This window comes from Zootoca vivipara, chromosome 10 (genome assembly GCF_963506605.1).
Source record: "Zootoca vivipara chromosome 10, rZooViv1.1, whole genome shotgun sequence".
NCBI lineage: Eukaryota > Metazoa > Chordata > Lepidosauria > Squamata > Lacertidae > Zootoca > Zootoca vivipara.
The window spans coordinates 67,667,603-67,689,562 of NC_083285.1; the positions used below are offsets into that span (position 1 = coordinate 67,667,603).

The 21,960-nt window shown below is 50.5% G+C and overlaps 1 protein-coding gene across 2 annotated transcripts; it reads left to right on the forward strand.

The window, feature by feature from the left end:
• The first annotated feature begins 1,786 nt into the window (after positions 1-1,786).
• On the forward strand, positions 1,787-16,911 carry TUBAL3 (tubulin alpha like 3). 2 transcript variants are annotated; one of them, XM_060279239.1, is made up of 4 exons: positions 1,787-1,869; positions 11,646-11,889; positions 13,765-13,913; positions 15,524-16,911. In XM_060279239.1, exons 2-4 carry the CDS (start codon positions 11,688-11,690, stop codon positions 16,502-16,504), a joined length of 1,332 nt encoding a protein of 443 aa, XP_060135222.1. In that variant the 5' UTR covers positions 1,787-1,869; positions 11,646-11,687; the 3' UTR covers positions 16,505-16,911. The 2 variants fall into 2 exon arrangements, with proteins under 2 accessions (XP_060135222.1, XP_034984005.1); XM_035128114.2 differs by lacking the exon at positions 1,787-1,869 and adding an exon at positions 3,195-3,398 and having other exon boundaries at positions 15,524-16,908.
• Positions 16,912-21,960: the final 5,049 nt, after the last annotated feature.

The window sequence follows — 21,960 nt, forward strand, 5'->3', positions numbered from 1 at the left end:
AATGAATGCACACTTTGCAAAGACCTAATAACTAGCTTGCTTGCTTACGTGATAGAGAGAGAGAGAGAGAGAGAGAGAGAGAGAGAGAGAGAGAGAGAGAGCTATAGAACAGCTGTTTGCATAACACAGGAAGCAGGTAGTTTCTTCACAGGAAGTCGCTGCAAACAGGAGGAGACCAAGCTGCATGGGGGGGAAATGCAGCACTGCAAGCAGGAAGGAAATCTCCATGCCAGAAGGACAACAACAATTGCCTGCGAGGATGTCCAGGATCTTACTCTGTTTCTGATAAATGCTCTGCTGAATCTGTACATTTGCAGCCTTTCTTCTGCATCCAAGAGGGGGCATAGGAAGATCTCTGTTGGATCAGAACAAAGGTTCTCATCGTCCTACGAGCCAGACTGCAGGATCAGACCAAAGGAGGTCCATCTAGCCCAGCACCCTGTTCTCACCGTGGCCAAACACATGCCTCTGGCAAACCTGCAAGCAAGGCCTGAGGACATGGGCGTACCCAATGTGGGGCAGGGGGGCAGCTGCCCCCCTAGAAGCAGGGCCGGCGCAGCCGTGGGTGAGAGGGGCACTGCCAGCGGGGCTGGTGAGCAGAGACGGAGGCGGAGCACAGCCCAGTGGAGCATGAGTTGGCGTTCCCTCCCACCATGCCGCACCCTTCCTCCAGCTCCCCGTCACACCCTCCGGCAAGGCCAAGTGCGGCGGGGAACCAGAGGGCGCGACGGGAAGCTGGAGGGTGCGGCGCGGCGCGGCGGGCGGGAACGCCGAACTCGCACTCCACTGGGCTGTGCCTCGCCTCCGCCTCTGCCTGCCAGCAGCGCCGCACTCGCCCAGTTCACCTGGGCTCCGTAGCCCCGCCCACGTCCCCACTTTGTGGCCCCTCCCCTCCCATGCATTGGCCCCGCCCCTTCCCCCCTAGTTTTGATCCTGGTTACGCCCCTGCCTGAGCACGAGATCCCTCTCCCTTCCTGTAGCTTCCGGCAACTGGTTTTCAGATGCATGCTCTCTCCATTGAGGCTAGTGCCCCATTACCCTCCAGCGTTCCTCAGATGAAAATAGGGACATTTCTCACGCCCCGCAACTGACCCTCCTCAATCCCCCATTTTTGGTGCCCCCCCCCGTTGAGCATTTCCTATCAAAAAGGGCAAGTGCCATTATGCCATTGAGACACAGTAGCCACTACAAGCTGCCCAAGGGAGGAGGCTGGCAGCGAAGGAGAGGCAATGGGATGGGTCCATTACAGCTGCCACAACTGCCCTCGCTCATCCTTCTCCATGTGCCAGCTCATCCTTCTCCATGTGCTCTGGTGGGGGTAATAAGGACATTCCGGGATCAAATCAGAATCTGGGGTGACTTTCATAATTCCAGGATGGTCCCTGGAAAAAAGGGACACTTGGGACGCATTCATGGCCTTATGAGCCTCCATAAATTTCTCTAGTCCTTTACAGCTTGTCCAAGTTGGTGGCCATCACTACCATCTTCAAACTGTTTGAGATGCTTACATCCGACGGGAGTCAGCTCCGAATCTTGCGGGGTGGGGCATTCCACCCCAACCTTTTTCAAAAAGCAGCTTTCGTACTTCTCAGCTGCATACATTGGAAGCTGTTGCATGCTGTTGCTGCTGCCAGACCAAGCTGGGGAAAGAGGCTCTCGGGTGCAAAAGCTCCTGAGTCAACCTGGTTTCCTTGAAGAAAGAGCTCACTTCACTGGTGTGATTTATTGCTAACCTGTTCCCGACTCCCGCTCCTGACAGATGGCCATCTCCCAGGGCTTCTTTCGGCTGCGGTTCGTGCATTGCAGGGGTTGGACTAGATGACTCTTGGGGTCCCTTCCAGCTCTACAATTCTATGATTCCAAATATAGGTACGGTATGTTTTAAATGATTTTAAAATAAATAACCGTCAGCCAGCACTGCTCCCTCGGGGAGGGTGTTACGCAGTGGCGTCACAATGGAGTGGGGGGGGAGCGGGGCGCCCCGGGTGCCATGTCTGGGGGGGTGACAAGAAGGCACCCCACGGGGACTTGTGGGGGTGTGAACCGCCATCACGCTGCCGCAGCTGCATGTGGACAGTGAACGGATCCTCCGTTCGCGGCCACAGCTGCCAGCAGAGTATCCCAGCGCTGACGGCAAACCACTACGTACAGTGCATGTGCGGCGCCGCAAGCATGCGTTGCACGTAACACTGCTACACATGCGCTGCACATAGCGGTTTTGCACCGCTCCAGCCCCGTACGGATGGCGGTGGGATCCCTCCGTCGCCGCTACAGCCGCATGTAGAGGATCCTCTGTTCGCAGCTGCAGCCATGAGCAGAGGATCCCGGCACCGTCCGTACGGCGCTGAGGCAGCAGCAAACTGCTATATACAGTGCATGTGTGGCATCGCTACGTACGGCGTCATACGTAGCAATGCCGCACATGCGCCCTATGTAGCGACGCCCTGCCCCGGGTGTCACAGCGCCTTCGTTCGCCCCTGGTGTTACGTGCTCAAGATCTGCTGCTACAGTCCAGCAACTGGGGGAGGCAAGCTTAGAATCATAGAATTATAGAGTCGGAAGAGACCACAAGGGCCATCCAGTCCAACCCCCTGCCAAGCAGGAAACACCATCAAAGCATTCCTGACATATGCCTGTCAAGCCTCTGCTTAAAGACCTCCAAAGAAGGAGACTCCACCACACTCCTTGGCAGCAAATTCCACTGTTGAACAGCTCTTACTGTCAGGAAGTTCTTCCTAATGTTTAGGTGGAATCTTCTTTCTTGTAGTTTGAATCCATTGCTCCGTGAACGTTTGAGGGAGGGCGCTTGCCCCCCAGCCCCCCACCTGGGGCCAACCATAGCCGCAGCTTCCAAACCAAGGGCAGCCCCGTGCAGAGAGCATTGCAGTAATCCAGTCTCATGGTAGCCGATGCCTGCATAGTATACTGCGGCTAAGCTAAGAGCAGGAACCACAATATGTTCCTAGCCGTAAAAGAAACTAAAAGTTGTCCCTATCACCGCATTGGCAGGATTGGAAAACCGACACCTGAAGGTTCTCCACCACCACCGCCGAAAATGTGCAAAGTGCAGGAGCCTTCCTGGGGGTGGGGAGATGGTAGTCATTCCTTCCCCTGTTTTCTGAAGGATGCTCTCAGAAAGGATGTGAGGATTTCTCAGCAGCCGTTTAACTCCAAGCCTGACAGCAAGCAGAGGCACAAGCCAGCAGACAACTATTACGGCCAATTCCAGCCTTTTCCTGGCATTCTTTGAAAAAGCGCCTCTGTTGCTTTAAATGAGGAGAGGACCTCATCTTCAGGTGGAGTCAATTCTTGCTGGGTTATAAATTTGCTGGGAGCAGAGAAAGCAGCTGGTTGTTGGTTTTTTGCTGGAATCTTAGCAAGCATATAGGACCATTATGGTAAGCCAATGCATTGTAGTTTCTCGTTTGGATTTGAAACTGTAGCTTGGGTGCTGTGTGTATTGATTTTATCTGGGCTGTAGATCTTTCCGATAACTTTCAGTTAACTTTTCTGGAAGGGTTATTGATGAATACTTCAGCTCATTTGGACTGGTGTTTTACTCCTTATAAGGTAAAAGCTAGGCTGTAGCAAAAGGGCAGTTTAGAGGGAGGGGGGTCTTTTCCACACACCCCTCCCCTTAGTTTTTCTCTGTTCAGTGGTTTAGCCGATCTTCTTGCAAAGTTGTGACTCTCATTTCTGACAGCTGAGATCGCTTTTCCCTCTGGATCTTTAGAGGCATAAAATGTGTTCTTCTGCTGTGCAAAAGTCCTGCTCTCATTTTTCCACCTCCCCTTTTCTCCTGCCCTTTACCCTACATTATTTCACACTTCAGTTATGAGCATGGTTTAGGTAGGAGATTACTGTACTTTTGCAGATTTCTTTCCCCTTATTCCCCCTCCCCTGTATAAGAGGAAACTGCCATATTGCCTTTGTCTACTGTAATCCCAAAGGCTGATATGCTAAAAGAATAGAGCAAGAGTTGTTCCCCCTTCCCAGGAAAAAAAATTATATATATTTGTGAATGTTTCAAAACTATAGACTCTCGGACAACCTCAAAAAAAGTTTAACTGAAACTTCTGGGAAGCTCTTCCAAAGGACTGCTGTTTGCATTTCATTTATTTATGCTAATCTTACTGGATTTTAATTAAGATAGCTACTTGGGGTGGGGGTGGGGGGAGTCCAAAAATCTAGAGTGCTTTATCCCGACATGGAGATCCATTGTTGGTCTTTACTCATGAGTAGGCCCAGGTCCATTGACAGGGCAGTTCTGGAAGTCTATATTGCATGAGCTGAATTTCTGAGCTATGACTTCACTCCTTCCCTAGCAAAAATTTTGGATTCAAAGACCTATTGTTCTCTTGTTATCAAGTTGCCCAGTTGAGTACAGTATTTGCATGGAGGTTTAACTAGGAAAACCTGCCGGTCCAATAGCGTTTAGTCGGATTTCCTGGAGGAGGGGTGGAAGTCCTGTACAATTTTGATCTTGTATGGTCCTGGAGCAGAAATGGATTACGCTTTAAAAAATAATATTTTTTTTAGTTGGGGGGTGGGTGGGGTGGGGGTGTATGCTTTAACAGTTGCACGTGGAAGCCAAGAGACGGCTGTCTCAGGCTGAGGATATCTTCTGCAATTCCAGACTGGCTTCCTTGCTCTGTTGTGAAATACCAGCATCGTCGGGTAGCAGGTGGTACCACTTGGCAAACTGTTGAGAGAGAGAGAGAGAAAGGGGAGTGGGGACTTCTCTTCTTTGCTCGCCGCAAGGAATGTCCTCCGAGTGACTCCAGCAAATTGGGACAGAAGAGCCACAATTAGAACTACCATCATACATAGATGGACGGGGACTGTGGCATGTTGCGGAGGGAGGCGTGAAAAGCAGCTGCCGGGATCGGATGAGCAGATGCTGGTGTGGTCATCTCGCCTGTAGGCTTCCCGGGGCTGACCACTGTAGGATACGGGAGGGGAGGGCGAAGGACTGGATGAACTCTCTTCTGATCCTTCGCAGGCTGGCGTTGTGTTCTTGGCACACGACTCACTGTGTATGCATAATCTCGCTGTGTTTGGAAGAACGCGGATCGTAGTCATTTCACTGGGATAAAGCTTTTTTTAAAATAATAATAATAATAATAATAATAATAATAATAATAATAATAATAATAAATTAATTCTGCTTCTGCTTCATTTCTCCGCCCAAAAAGCATGCATGTGTCATGGCGTGGTATCTCAGATATGTTGAACAGATTTCTCTGGGTTTTACACCTGTTATCGAGGCGCTCTTGTCTCTCGGGCCATTTCTGGGCTCTGAACCAAAGTCTTGCCACAACTCCCTCTTAAAAAAAAACAAAGGGAAGGCACTATGTGGAGTCATCGAAAGTAACTGCGTGAGTTCAGGACAGCTGAATGGAAGCGGTACTGTGTTTATTGTCAACCAGGCTGATCGGCCTGCTTCCATCAGTTTGGGGAGCTTCCAGGATGTTCCTAACTTGGGGTCGGATTCCATTGCATTCCGGCCAATCCAGGTGGTACAATTATAGTTGATCGAGAGCTCGAACCGTAAACCTGCTTTGCCAAAAGCCTGGGGTTTTTGCAAGAGGAAAAATGTCAGCAAGATGCACTGGCTTTGATGCAACATCACCTCGCCTCCTTGCAAACAAGCCAGGATGAGTGCACACCAACTAGTCAATGTTATCCAATCTCTGCAAACAAATCGGAATGAATGCTCAATATAACAGGGCATCTGTATGTGAAGTGGCCTTGGTTTGAAAAACACAGAGCTCGTCAGCCAAATGTTTATTATCTGCCCTTCACCCTGAGGCCCCGGGGTGGGTTCCAACAATTTAAAATACATATTTTAACAACGATTTCAAGCAAATGGTTAATGTTGCTAGCTATGAAATGACCTAGATCCTGTGATCCTCTGAGGCCCTTCCAGGACCACCTTAAGCGCCCCTGGCGCCGTGGTGCGCCGGATCTCTCCGGCACCCTCCCGCCCTGTTTCCCAGCACGGCGGGCGGGTGGGTGGGTTTCCCAGCATGGTGGGTGGGTGGGCGCAGCGCGCAGCTGCGCGGCGGACCAGCTGGCCAGCGGGCGGGCACAGCTCGTGGCACCCTCCTGGCGGGCCGGCGCCGTGGTGCCCTGCGCCACCCAGCCTGCACGTAGGGCCGGCCCTGGGCCCTTCTTTGTGTGGTTCCTCTACGGGGGGTCTGGAGGGTGGCAACACGATAATGGGACTTTTCTACGATGGCTCCCCTTTGTGGAATGCTCTCCCCAGCGAGGCTTGCCTGGCGCCTTCCGTAAATATCTTTAGGCACCAGGCAAAAATGTTTCTCTATAACCAAGCCTTGTGGCTGATTAACATTCTATGGCATCCGTCTGTATTGGGAGACAATGAAGCAGTGCACCTCTGAGGAGTGAGGTCAAGATATAGGAAGGTTGCAACACCTGCTGTGGCTGCGGAGACGGATGTGGGAGAGATTACTGGTTTGTTTTTTGTTTTATTACGCATTTTGTGTCGTTTTGTATTTTTCTGTTGTGACCCACCCAATGATCTTTGGATGAAGGGCAGTATACAGATTTAAGAAATACCCTACTTTTCCATGTATAAGACTATGTTTTTTTCTGTAATAAAACTGCAATAAAAATCTATGCTGCAGGGAATCCGCCCGCCACGCTGTGCCATCTCCCCCCATTTTCTTAAATTTGAGCCCCCCAAAATAGGGATTGCCTTATACATGGGGGTGTGTTATAGATGGAAAAGTATGGTAATAATATTTGAAAGTGGTACCTATGTAAACCTGAATTTTGCTCAGCTATGCCTGATTCCACTTGTGTGTGTCTGTCTGTCTGTGTTTCTCCCTCTGGCCATCTTCTCTCCTCCTCCTCCTCTGGATTATGTTGTCTTTTGGACACATTGGACACTTTTTGGACACATTATACCTGAAGGAGCGTCTCTACCTCCATCGTTCTGCCTGGACACTGAGGTCCAGTACCAAGGGCCTTCTGGCGGTTCCCTCGTTGCGAGAAGCCAAGTTGCAGGGAACCAGGCAGAGGGCCTTCTCGGTAGTGGCACCCACCCTGTGGAATGCCCTTCCCACCAGATGTCAAAGAGAAAAACAAATACAGTACCAGACTTTTAGAAGACATCTGAAGGTAGCCCTGTTTAGGGAAGCTTTTAATGTTTAATAGATTATTGTGTTTTAATATTCTGTTGGAAGCCACCCAGTGTGGCTGGGGAAACCCAGCCAGTTTAGCGGGGTATAAATAAATTAAATAATAATAATAATAATAATAATAATCTACAGTATATATATAAATGTAAAAATCGTGAAAGCGTGTGTTCCGCTTTTCTCTGTAACTGCTTGACCGATCGTTCTGAAATTTTGACACAACGATCCAGGCCACTCCCCGAGCGTTGTTAGAAAAAAAATCCCTCGAATTTCACACCTGGGCAGGTAGAAACCTGCTTTTCCACAAAGTAAAACAGCGCCCTCAAGTGGAATTCCTCCCACAGTACACCCCCTCCCTTCCTGTGAAATCTACACCACTCCCACAAACCAAATAATGACATCATCAACCAAGCAACTGAAACCACCAAGGTGGCCATTATCAGACTTCTAGGCCCCTGCCAGGCTGCTAGGCCCCCAACGGGTCCGGGGGGGGGGGGGGGAGAGGGCGAGCGCCCAGATCACAGGTTGCAGCATGGCCTTTGTTTTACGTAGGCCCCTGCCAGGCCCCCAGGCCCCCACTAGGCCCGGGGGGGAGAGAGAGGGAGTGCCCGGGTCGCAGAACGCAGCACAGCCTTTGTTTTATGTAGGCCCCTGCCAGGCCGCCAGGCCCCCACTAGGCCTGGGGGAGGGGAGAGGACAAGTGCATGGATCACAGTCCGCAGCACGGCCTTTGTTTTATGTAGGCCCCTGCCAGGCCGCCAGGCCCCCATTAGGCCTGGGGGGGGAGAGGACAAGCGTATGGATCACAGTCCGCAGCACGGCCTTTGTTTTATGTAGGCCCCTGCCAGGCCACCAGGCCCCCACTAGGCCCGGGGGGGGGGGGAGAGAGAGGGAGTGCCCGGGTCGCAGAACGCAGCACGGCCTTTGTTTTATGTAGGCCCCTGCCAGGCCGCCAGGCCCCCATTAGGCCCGGGGGGGGGAGAGAGAGGGAGTGCCCGGGTCGCAGAACGCAGCACGGCCTTTGTTTTATGTAGGCCCCTGCCAGGCCCCCACTAGGCCCAGGGGGGGATAACCCACAGCAACACACTTGGGGGCACGGCAAGGGGTTCTTACTTTACAATTTAGCACCACTACCCCCCCCCAAATAACCACAAGACAAAAATAAATACCATCCTTCAAAACGTCATGAGATACACCGGTCACGGAGAGGGGGGAACAAACAGAATAGATCATGGAACGGGACACGTGGGGGCAGTCACAGGAATTAGCCACAACAACGCGCCACACCCAGAAACCTCGTCTCCACCACGAGATCCTGTAAAACAGGGGGACTCTGAGGCTCAGGGGGATCTGAAGGGGGCCTATTACCCTCCATTTGACAGACTAATGCACAGCAACGTGTGCAGGGCCAGCTAGTGTGTGTGTGTGTGTGTGTGTATGTGTGTGTGTGTATATATATATATATATATATATATATATATATATATATATATATGTGTGTGTGTGTGTGTGTGTGTAGAGGGTGCATGTTTGTTCCAATGAACCTTTCTCCACAACTGCTTACCCGATCGTCCTCCAATTTGCCCACAATATCGGGAGTGCATGTGAGAGTGTCTCTATCCACTTACATTGTCCATACACACACCTAGGACAGGTAGAAACCTGGATTTGTATACAGAAAAATTGCCCCCTCCAGTGGACATCCAACAAACAACATCCAACATACTGCCAAAATCCCGCCCACTCCCCATCCACCCCACCAAACAAAATCAAACATACACCCAAAATCCCGCCCACTGGCAAAATAACTGCCACTCTCCATCCACTCCACCACCCCGGGACACAGCCCACCCCGGAGAACAGACCTCTACCAGGGACCAGGCCACCCCGACAGTAGCCCGCTCCCCAAGGACCCCCTCCTGCCACGGAGGTACCTACCCCAGAGATCCCCCCCATAGGTCTCGGCCTTCACCATCCTACCCGATCCACAATGCATGCCCTCCGCTCATATGTTGCCCGATCCACGATCCCCGCCCTCCGCGGAGATCTCCCCACCAACACGAAACAGCCCAGTGGGGCCTACAGGGGAGTCTGAAGCGGGACTCTGAGGGCCCATTTCACAGACTAAGCCAAAGTGGGGCCTACAGGGGAGTCTGAAGGGGGACTTTGAGGGCCCATTTCACAGACTAAGCCAAAGTGCAGCCTACAGGGGAGTCTGAAGGGGGACTTTGAGGGCCCATTTAGGGCCTACAGGGGAGTCAGAAGGGGGACTCTGAGGGCCCATTTCACAGACTAAACCACAGTGGGGACTACATGGGAGTCAGAAGGGGGACTCTGAGGGCCCATTTAGGGCCTACAGGGGAGTCTGAAGGGGGACTCTGAGGACCCATTTCACAGACTAAACCACAGGGGGGCTACAGGGGGGTCTGAAGGAGGACTCTGAGGGACCGTTTAGGGCCTACAGGGGAGTCAGAAGGGGGACTCTTGAGGGCCCATTTCATATCCTAAACCACAGCAACGTGTGGCAGGGCCAGCTAGTAGTAGTAGTAGTAACAATAATAATAATAATAGTAATAATATAGCATTAACAATGGAAGTGTGCACTCATTTTTGCCCAAATGAAGCCTCCTGGTGTATCTTTTGCTCTAGGATACACCTGAATATGATTATTTACAGGTGAAGGAGACCTTAAGGGTCTTGTGTGGAAGGCCGAACGGGGTTATTGTTGATTGTAATTAAACTTGAGCCATTTATAATTAAACTTGAGCCATTTGTGTACACCAGGGTGAGGAACCTGTGCCCCCCTCCCCAAGCTGCTGCTGATGTACAGTGCTCATCACCCCTGTCAAGGGGCCATGGGCTGATGGGAGTTGGCCATGATAACACCATGCATTAGAATCATAGAACTGTAGAGTTGGAAGGGACCACTAGGGTCATCTAGTCCAACCCCCTACGAAGCAGGAATCTTTTGCCCAATGTGGGGCTTGAACCCACAACCCTGAGATTAGGTCAGGACATGGTGGGACCAGTCACAGGGATGAGCCGGGGGTGGGGGGAAGAGGGAGCGTGATACGTCATGGGTCGGGACAGGGTGGGGGGAAAAATCACACGGATGAGCCACAGCAACGCGTGGCAGGGCCAGCTAGTGTTATAACAAAATATAACTTTAAACTAAGCAACCTACATCAAATAAAGTAACATTCAACAATCATTAGAATAGTATAGAATGATATGAAATATCAGCATATAAAAATTAAACAGAAATGCACTCTTAACAATTACAATAAATAATTTCTAAACTTCGTTGTTGTTCAGTCGTTTAGTCGTGTCCGACTCTTTGTGACCCCATGGGCCAGAGCACACCAGGCACTCCTGTCTTCCACTGCCTCCCGCAGTTTAGTCAGACTCATGTTGGTAGCTTCGAGAACACTGTCCAACCATCTCGTCCTCTGTTGTCCCCTTCTCCTTGTGCCCTCCATCTTTCCCAACATCAGGGTCTTTTTCAGGGAGTCTTCTCTTCTCATGATGTGGCCAAAGTATTGGAGCCTCAGTTTCACGATCAATAAAACAACGGCAAGCCACATCTTTATAGCCAGTGCAGCATAATGGCTAGAATAGAGCATCGGATTAGGAGTAGGGAGAAGCTGCTTCAAATCCCCACTTGGCCATAAAGCTCACCAAATGACCTTGGGCTAATCATGTCCCCCTGTCAGGCTTTTGTGGGGATAAAATGGGGTGCCCCCCATCTGCGCACTCTTCCCTGAGCTCACTGGGATTTCCCTCTCTATTAAATAAGAGAGAATCGGTGTTGTCTTTCTGCCAAGAATTCGCCCCAAGGTGATGCTTTGCTGGTGAAGCATGTTAAAGCATCTTTCTTACTTTCTTTTTTAAAATAATTTTTATTCATTTTCCATTAACTTCATGTCTGAAAGTACATCATAATCAAATTACATTCATACATAGAGCGATAAAACAAAAAGACAAAAACAAGCCAAAAAAAGACCTAAAAAAGGCCAAAAAAAGAAAAAGAGAATAAAAATAAAAGAAAAGAAAAAAAGGAAAAGAAAAAGAAAAAGAAAAATACTGAACAAGAAAAAAAACTTCTTAATTCATATCATTATCATAACAATTACAATTTGGACTTCCCCGACTCCCCCCACTCTGGGTTCCTTGTTAATTATTATTGTGGAAATTAGGCAGTTTCCACAATAATAATATAATCCTTTTTAATACTCAAAATTAAATTTTCTATGTTGCAAATGATCTTCATAGTTATATATCTATATATTCATTTTCATACTTCCAATTCCCAAACTCAGATCAACTCTATTTCAATTCTTCTACCTTTTATTTCCAGGAAAGAGGATAGATTAATTGATTTAAAATTGAAATATATATATTCCTGGTAAAAAAAACAATAAGTTAAGGGAAGAAATAAAAGGAAATTTAAAGCATCTTTCTCTCTGTCCCCTTCCATTCCAGAGGGAGTGCCTGTCGATCCACATTGGCCAAGCTGGAGTTCAAATGGGCAATGCCTGCTGGGAGCTCTACTGCCTGGAGCATGGGATTCAGACTGATGGCACCATCGCCGGGAACCAGGCAGCTCCAAAAATCCTGCCAGAGACGGAGCAGGTGGACGCTTCTTTCGAGACTTTCTTCTGCGAGACTGCGTCAGGGAAGCACGTGCCCAGGGCAGTCTTCATTGACTTGGAACCGACCGTCATAGGTAATATACTCTGCAGAGATCCATTGGGATGAAAACGACCTCTGGGACGTTTTGTTTAAGTCCAGTCGTGGCGGGTATTGCCAACTCCACCTAGGCGCAAGATACAGAGAGCTGCCTTTGTTTCCAATAACAGTGCTTTAAAGCACTGTGTCCACGCACTCCCTGAAGCCTGGCGCTCTCCCTGGGAAAACACACTCTTTACCATAGCAAATGGAGCAAACAGCAATCCACAGAAAACCCAAATTGCTGTTTCTTCCACGTCAGCGTTAAAGAGTGGGTTTTCAGGCAGGAGTATTTTCCAGGTCTACCAGTACATGGCAGGGGCTAGATCCAGGAACCTTTTGCATGGGAAGTATGTACAGGGCCACGACTAGGCTACTCCCGTCCTTGCCCCTTTTTGCTGGCAAGGCTGCTGTGCCTTTAAAATCTGTATATGGGTGGAAATGTGAGTTGTCCAGCCATTTTTATTTTTGGAGACTTCAAGTACAGTTGTACCTTGGATCCCGAAAGCCTTGCTTTGGCTCCCGTACGCTGCAAACCTGGAAGTGAGTGTTCCACTTTGCGAACGTTCTTTGGAACCTGAATGTCCGATGGGGCTTCTGTGGCTTCCGATTGGCTGCAGGAGCTCCTTGCAGCCAATCGGAAGCCGCGCTTTGGTTTCCGAACCTTTTGGAAGTCGAATGGACTTCCGGAACAGATTCTGTTCGACTTCCAAGGTACGACTGTAAACTACTTTCCTTGCATTGTGTTCCCTCGCCCCTTGCTATGATTTGACAACGTCACAGCATGTGAGGAAATAAAGCAATGCTGCAGCTACGGGAGGCTATGTGGGGGGTTTTGCGTTGGGGGGGGGAAACCTCCAGAAGGGCTGCTATTGAGGCTCCCAGCTTGTGTGTGTGTACACGAATGCGCTGGGGAGTGGAGTGCCAAACTGGGTCTTTGACCTGGGTGAAGTAAAGTCCTGAAATAAAGGGTTGCAATTCTGGGGGTGGGGGGATTGGTCTAATGTAGAAGCAAACTAAATCGCTTCTTTTGGATTTTCATGAAAGTAGGCAAACTATTTGAAATATACTCGGAGTCCTGTAGTGACGTCATGCTCTTTATTGCAGCTTGTAAAACAGTGAATGAAATGCCCCCCTCCCAAACCTCAGGCTTTTATATACATTATTTACACAGTGAGTCCTGTCTGATTGGCTGATTCTGCTTCCCTCCTGGAGCCTGATTGGTCTTTTCCTGCAGGCCAATCAGTTGTTGCATTCTACGATCCTACTTGCCTATTGTTCTAGGATCCAAGCTTAGTAAAAGGAAAAGGTAAAGGTACCCCTGACCGTTAGGTCCAGTCGTGACCGACTCTGGGGTTGCGGCGCTTATCTCGTGTTATTGGCCGAGGGAGCCCCAGCGTACAGCTTCCAGGTCATGTGGCCAGCATGACTAAGCCACTTGTGGCAAACCAGAGCAGCACACGGAAACGCCGTTTACCTTCCCGCAGGCAGGAGTGGTACCTATTTATCTACTTGCACTTTGACGTGCTTTCGAACTGCTAGGTTGGCAGGATCAGGGACCGAGCAATGGGAGCTCACCCCGTCGCGGGGATTCGAACCGCCGACCTTCTGATCGGCAAGCCCTAGGCTCAGTGGTTTAGACCAAAGTGCCACCCGCGTCCCTCCAAGCTTAGTACATAACACTATTAGAGGCAGGACAGACATTGTGACCTGCAGATGACATTGGACTCCAACTCCCAACAACCCCACCCAACAGGGCCAATGGCAACAGATGATGGGAGTTGTAGTCTGGAGGGGACTCCATATTGGAGCAACAAAGGGCATTTTCCTGTTTATTGTGCTTGCGGACTCCCTCTTATCTCTCTCCCTACAGATGAAATCCGCACAGGGCCTTATCACTCCCTCTTCCATCCTGAACAGCTGATCAGCGGCAAGGAAGATGCGGCCAACAACTATGCCCGAGGCCACTACACCATCGGGAAGGAGATCATTGACACAGTCCTCGGCAGGATTCGCAAAATGGTTAAGTTCCCCTCCCCAACACACACACACACGCCCATGCCACAGGATGGCATAAAAGCTTAATTCACAAATGTTCATAGCCAGGCTAGAGCCAAACACAGGAAACACAGGAGGGAGAAAGATTGTTTTCTGCTGCTCCAGAGAAGCGGACACGGAGCAATGGACTCAAACTACAAGAAAGAAGATTCCACCTAAACATTAGGAAGAACTTCCTGACAGTAAGAGCTGTTCAACAGTGGAATTTGCTGCCAAGGAGTGTGGTGGAGTCTCCTTCTTTGGAGGTCTTTAAGCAGAGGCTTGACAGCCATCTGTCAAGAATGCTTTGATGGTGTTTCCTGCTTGGCAGGGGGTTGGACTGGATGGCCCTTGTGGTCTCTTCCAACTCTATGATTCTATGAAAGTAAACATGAGATGTGTGATATAACAATCACACATCAGCAACAGAGGAGTGAAATGCTAACATCTTTATCTTCAGCAGTCAGCTCTGGGTCCTGACCCAGACCCTGCTCCACATCTTGTGCCCTGCACCTTCTGACTCTGTGTCCAGGTCACTGCTATGTGTCATGACACACAGTCTTTGCATTTCACCACTCTGGGCTCCTTCCAATGTCCAGAAGATCAGTGATTATGTACCTAGAGGATATCCCACTTCCAGTGTTTCTAACATCTCAAATGGCTTACTTTTAGGAGTATTGGTTAAATGGAGCTCTGACTTAGAAGAGGTCCTCCTTGACTCTTGGGATCACTGAGTTGTTATTGTTTAGTCGTTTAGTCGTGTCCGACTCTTCGTGACCCCACGGACCAGAGCACGCCAGGCACTCCTGTCTTGCACTGCCTCCCGCAGTTTGGTCAAACTCATGTTCGTAGCTGCAAGAACACTGTCCAACCATCTCGTCCTCTGTCGTCCCCTTCTCCTTGTGCCCTCAATCTTTCCCAACATCAGGGTCTTTTCCAGGGAGTCTTCTCTTCTCATGAGGTGGCCAAAGTCTTGGAGCCTCAGCTTCACGATCTGTCCTTCCAGTGAGCACTCAGGGCTGATTTCCTTCAGAATGGATAGGTTTGATCATCTTGCAGTCCATGGGACTCTCAAGAGTCTCCTCCAGCACCATAATTCAAAAGCATTAATTCTTCGGCGATCAGCCTTCTTCATGGTTCAGCTCTCACTTCCATACATCACTACTGGGAAAACCATAGCTTTAACTATACGGACCTTTGTAGGCAAGGTGATGTCTCTGCTTGGTGTTTTCTCTCAAATTCCCTACTGCTTTAAGGTGGGCTACGTTCAGGTGCCACAAACCCAGTCCTTCAAACCACGGTTGGCAACTTGGGAATGTGCCGTGGGTTCCCTCTTCCTCCACTTCCTGGTTTTCTCCCATCACAGTTTGCTGTGATACCCCAATCGGGCAAACCATGGTTAGCACCTAAACCTGGTCCTGCTTATTTCCTCTGGCGATAGGTAGAGCTTTGTGCATATGTACATGATTGCATAGCTGTTGTCTGTAAGGCCTTGAGTGCACAGCTTCAGGAAAAGACGAGCAACGTTCTTACTAATCGTGCTGTTATATTGCCAACAGCCATCGCTAATAACCAAATTTCTCTTGCTGATTCAGGCTGACCAATGCAGTGGCCTCCAAGGTTTCTTGGTCTTCCACAGCTTCGGCGGAGGAACCGGGTCAGGCTTCACTTCGCTTCTGATGGAGCGACTCTCGGTGGAGTACAGCAAGAAGTCAAAACTGGAGTTCTCTGTGTATCCTGCCCCACAGGTCTCCACGGCCGTCGTGGAGCCCTACAACTCCATCCTGACCACCCACACCACCCTGGAGCACTCCGACTGCTCGTTCATGGTGGACAACGAAGCTATCTATGACATCTGCAACCGCAACCTTGACATCGAACGCCCCACCTACACCAACCTCAACAGGTTGATCGGGCAGATAGTCTCATCCGTGACGGCTTCCTTGAGGTTCAACGGCGCCTTGAACGTCGACCTGATAGAATTCCAGACCAATCTGGTACCTTACCCCAGGATCCACTTTCCCTTGACCACCTACGCCCCCATCATCTCCGCCGAGAAGGCCTACCACGAGCAGCTCTCCGTGCCGGAGATCACCAACGCCTGCTTTGAGTTCTCCAACCAGATGGTGAAGTGTGACCCGCGCAGGGGCAAGTACATGGCTTGCTGCCTGCTGTACCGGGGGGACGTGGTGCCAAAGGATGTCAACGCAGCCATCGCGGCCATCAAGACCAGGAGGTCCATCCAGTTTGTGGACTGGTGCCCCACGGGCTTCAAGGTGGGCATCAACTACCAGCCGCCCACGGTGGTGCCCGGGGGGGACCTGGCAAAGGTGCAGCGGGCTGTCTGCATGCTGAGCAACACCACCGCCATCGCTGAAGCCTGGGCCCGGCTGGACCACAAGTTCGACCTGATGTACGCCAAGAGGGCTTTTGTGCACTGGTATGTTGGGGAGGGCATGGAGGAGGGGGAGTTCTCCGAAGCCCGGGAGGACCTGGCTGCCCTGGAGAAGGATTACGAGGAAGTCGGGAGGGATTCTGCGGACGGGGAGGAAGAGGATGCTGAGGAAGAATATTAAACCCAAGGCCACGCGTCTGTATGTGCCAAACCTGCATGTAACTGGGCTAAGATGGGGAGATGAACCAAAACTGTTGACTCTTTTTTTAAAAAAAATAAAAAAACCAACACCCCATAATAAACATTACTGTATCTCTTACAAGACTTGTGTAGTGTAAGGACTCTTTTAACACATTGTACTTTGTTTAGAAGGCACTTCCTTGTAGCTTTTTGAATCTTTACTTCCTATCTTAGAATTATGTGAAATTAACTCTTTTGAGTGTGGATCTTTGGAGGGGGTGGGGGCAGGAGAGGCTAATGTGCTTGGCTGTCCTGTATCACTTCTGTGCACTCAAGAATGTGTATGGGGGGGGGAGTACCTTTTATTATTAGAAGACGATGCGATCTGGTTCTTTGTACTTTAATAATAAAAAAGTGGAACAACTCTAGTATGGGAGCTTCCTTTCCAATGCAAACAGCGGGCATGAGGACCCTAATCTGGTTTGGGATTGAGGACCCTAATCTGGTATGGGATTGAAGACCCTAATCTGGTATGGGATTGAAGACCCTAATCTGGTATGGGATTGAGGACCCTAATCTGGTATGGGATTGAGGACCCTAATCTGGTTTGGGATTGAGGACCCTAATCTGGTATGGGATTGAGGACCCTAATCTGGTATGGGATTGAGGACCCTAATCTGGTTTGGGATTGAGGACCCTAATCTGGTATGGGATTGAAGACCCTAATCTGGTTTGGGATTGAGGACCCTAATCTGGTATGGGATTGAGGACCCTAATCTGGTTTGGGATTGAGGACCTTAATCTGGTTTGGGATTGAAGACCCTAATCTGGTTTGGGATTGAGGACCCTAATCGGGGGGGGGGGTAGGGAGTGTTAAAACCCCTTAACCTGCCCCCTCCGCAACACCAGGGTCCAAATTGAGGCTCCTGTGTTTGATATTTTTTTAAAAAAAACCAATTTGTGCTGTTGTGTCTAGTTTGGCCCTTATACTGCTTTTCATTAAAACAGTGTTCCCCAAATTTACAGTAATTGCTTACTCCTTTTGAGAGTTTAGTACCCCTTCTTGAATGATGATGATCTGGGAGTAGTTCTAATAATACTATTTTGTCTCGACTAGTTCAAATACAATATACACCCCCTCCACACACACTATAAATTATGCTATGATAAAGTAAACAAATTCTGCAAATCTACCCATTGAAATCCTTTTGCATGCCTGCAGGGATGTGTGCAGCACACTTTGGAAAACACTGCATTAGTGTACTGCACTTCCCTGCATTTCTGTGCAACCATAAGGACTAGGAACTTGTAATGAAAGCCAGATTCTGTGTTGGAATGGCACACTTGGCGCATGCCACTCATCGCCCCAAGTGGTGACAAACTGTAAAAGTATCACTCCTGCTTTTCAGACCTACCTTGTGTCTTTTCACGTCACATAAGGAATTCAAGTTGATCTCTCACTCTTGCACCCAGTGCCCTAAGGAGCCATATGTGGAAGAAAGCTGTCTTACTCTGCATCCCCTCCTTAGCTGGGTATTGCCACTCACTGTGAGTTTAGCGTGTCCGAGAACCTTTAGGCTGCCACTGATGCTGAAACTCAGAAATTGTCACTACCCTGCCTCTCTTTCTATTCAAAAGCCATTTCTGGTTTTTTTTTATGAAAAAAAAACCCACAAAAATGCACTTGGTGCAGACTGTGCACGAGGTTAACCAAGCAGGTTAACCTGTAAATCCTGTTGTGTTCAATGGGATTTACTGCTTAGTAAGGGTGCCTAGAATTTGTTAATTTTTCATTTGCATGGAAACCTTCTAAAAACATTACCTTGGGGCTTGGCTTTTTCTAGCCGTTTCTAGCACTGTTTTCATTTAGATGGCTTGATGGCAGGAACCCTCAATTGCGACAAGAGGAGACAGACCATTGGTCAATTTTCCATGGTGATTCCTGGGATTCTTGGAAAGAGTACTGGATCTCTGCCTGGCCCAGCAAGACATATCTACATGCTTAAAGAAAAGTACTTGCCCTGTATCACTTAACCTAGAATAATTATGCCTTTCAAGCAATGTATTCAGTGTCTCTAGATGGGAGGTGTGAGGGACAGGGGATACCGGGAAGTCCCTCCCATCTTAAGTTCCAGCCCATCCCCAAGCGCTGGAGAGAGTAAGGAGAGCTCTGCCTCCAGCGGAGAGTCAGGAAGTGGTGTCCGAGGCTCAGGCAAGGTTGTGGAGCCCATGCCTCAGGTGGGACAGGAAGTTGGACGCACGGGGGGGGGAGGCCAATCCCCCCAACTCCCGAATTGCGACGCAAACGTAGGGGGAAGAGGTTGGGTCTGCCAAAGCTGTGGTGCTGGAAGAAAACGCGCCAATCGCCATTCGGGAGTTCTGACACCTCACCTTAAGGATGCATTTTTACTGCTCTGAACACTGTAAATAATCAGCACTTAATAAAAGCCTTAAAAGACCATGCTGGAGTCGTTACTCTAGAGTAGCCATATCAGGCCCTCTGACAGCAACCTCCGAATCTTTTTTTGGCTACTTTGGAGTGCAGCGATGAGCGCTCAAGAGGCTGAGCATTGGAGGCTGGAGGCCGAAGCAGCGAAGCAGGAGCTACGGAACCTCACAGCGCAGGCACAGCAGCAATTGCATGCCGCTCAGGAGGAAGCGCGAGGGGCGCAGGAGGAGCTGAACAAGCTGGTGGACCAGGTGAGGACAAAAGAGGAGACTGAGAAACAGCTAAGGGTGATGGTCTTGGACCTGCAGAAAAAGTTGAAAGAGGAGAAAGCCGCTAGAGGTGGGGGGGCGCCCCAGCCGCAGCTAGTCCAAGTGAGAAGGGGACAGAGCCTAGTCACCAAGTTTAGCGGCGACCCTAGGGAGTACCTAGGATTCGAGACAGAAATAAATTATGCGCTGGAATTGCATGCAGCAGAATTCCCAGATGACGCGCACAGAGTCTCCTTTATCATAGAGCATTTGACGGGGGCCGCCCGAGAATGGGTAAGACCGCTCATCGCGCAAAAAAATCCTTGCATGAAGAACGCAAAATTATTTCTAGAAGCTTTAAAAATAATGTACGCTAGTGACAGTGAAATGGAGGCCACTAAAGAGGAGCTTCATAACTTAACACAAGGAAAATCGACAGTTAGGGACTACTGGGCGAGATTCACCATGCTGGTGCACAAACTGGGGTGGGATCTGCAAAGTGAGCCAGTGAAATCAGCCTTCTACCTGGGTTTGCACGCAGACGTTAAGGATGAGCTGGCAAGAGGTCCTAAACCGCGAACTATGGATGAGTTAAGCAAAGCGGCGCTAGCGGTGGGGGTGAGACAGGAATCCAGATGGAATGACAAACAAGCGACGCGCGCAGCAAAACCTTGGTTCCCACGCTCCCAGGACAGACCACATCACCAAACCCCACCCCAGGGCCCGCCCCCAGACCCGCCCAGACCAAGCCCAGAGCCGGAACCGATGGAGATCGGTGGAGCGCGCACGCGGGCTTTTCAAACCCCGGCAGCGCCAAGACGCAAGGAGGGAAGAGGCGGGAATTGCTTTCTCTGCTACTCCCCCCGGCATCGCGTCAGAGACTGCCCTCATCGCAGAGAGTGGCAAGGAAAGGCAGGAACGGTTGTACCTTCCCCCACTGAAGCAGCACCACAGCAGGGAAACGAGACAGCCTGGCTGCAGGAGACAAGGGGCAGCAGCCAGGCACAGTCAGCAGACAACCGCCCCAGCCCGCCCACCCGCACAGAGAGGAGCAGAGCCAGCCCACCCCTCCCAGAGCAGGAGTGGTTCTAGAAGTCACGCTAACGCTCCCAAATGGCTATCCCCTGACGGTCCTCGCCTTAATTGACAGTGGTGCCTCAGCCAACTTCTTCTCGAGAAACTTTGCAGAAGAGCACCAGATCCAGCTTCTGCAGCTGGATTTTCCCCTGCACGTAGCCACCATTGACGGCAGAGAGTTGCTGGGAGGGGCCATCACTCATCAAACCCCCCCCCATGAGAATGACGGTGGGAAGGCACTCAGAGACACTGGCTTTCAACGTCACGACCATCTCAGACCCCCCCATCGTTTTGGGAATGAGCTGGCTGGCGCGCCACGACCCCTCCATAAGTTGGCACCAGAGATGCATCACGTTTGGGTCGGACTTTTGTCTGGAACATTGCATGCAGCACCAACCAGGGGAGGGGCCTCCAATAGCCACGGTGGCCACCATGCATGTCAAAGGGGGTGAGGTGATACCCAAGCAGTACTGGGACCTGCAGGAGGTCTTCAGCGAAGCGGAGTCCGACCACCTACCCCCACACAGGTCTTTCGACTGCCAGATCAACCTGGTGCCAGGGGCAACGATACCCCCAGCCAAGCTGTACGCCATGTCAGATCAGGAACTGGAGGATCTGCGTGCGTTTATAGACAAGAACCTCAAGAGAGGGTTCATCAGAGAAAGCAAGGCAGCAGGGGGCAGCCCGGTCTTCTGGGTGGACAAGAAAGACACGCAACAGCGCCGTCTTGTGGTGGATTTCAGACGGCTCAATTCAGTGACAGAGCCAGTGGCTTTCCCCATGCCCAGAGTGGACGATCTCCTGACAGCGGCACGCAGGGGCAAGATTTTCACCAAGCTAGACCTGAGGGGGGCGTACAACTTGATCAGGATCCGGGAAGGCGATGAGTGGAAAACCACGATGTTCACGCCTCTGGGCTCTTTTGAATATCTGGTGATGCCCTTCGGGTTGCAAGGGGGCTCAGCATGCTTCCAGGCCTTCATGCACCACGTCCTGGGGTCCCTTCTCTTCAAGAACTGCTTGGTCTTCCTGGATGACATCCTTATCTATTCCGCTGACCCAGTGCAACATGTGAAGGATGTCAGGGAGGTGTTGCAACGCCTGAAGGAGAACCACCTGTATGTGAAGCTGGAGAAGTGCAAGTTTCACACCAGGGAAGTGGACTTCCTGGGCTACAAACTGTCAGACAAGGGACTGGCGATGGACAAGGACAAGGTGCAGGCCATCCTGGACTGGCACAGCCCCAGGACGCGCAAAGATGCCCAACGCCTCCTAGGATTCGCCAACTTCTACAGGAAATTCATCAAGAACTTCTCGCGGGTTACGGCTCCCATCACGGACTGCCTGAGAGGCAAGCAGAAGTTCAGGTGGACGCCAGAGGCGCAAGCAGCGTTCGAAAGCCTCAAGAGGGTGTTCGCGTCCGACCAGAACCTGTTCCACGTGGTGCAGGATGCGCCCCTACGCGTGGAGACAGATGCTTCAGACCGGGCGTTGGGAGCGATCCTGTTGCAACTGGACGCCAACAGAGAGTGGAGACCTTGTGCCTTCTTCTCCAGGAAGCTGACACAGCCTGAACGCAACTACACGGTGTTTGATAGGGAACTTCTTGCGATCCACGCTGCTTTCCAGCACTGGCGACACTTCCTGGTGGGCGCCAAGCACCCCATCCAGGTGTGCACAGAC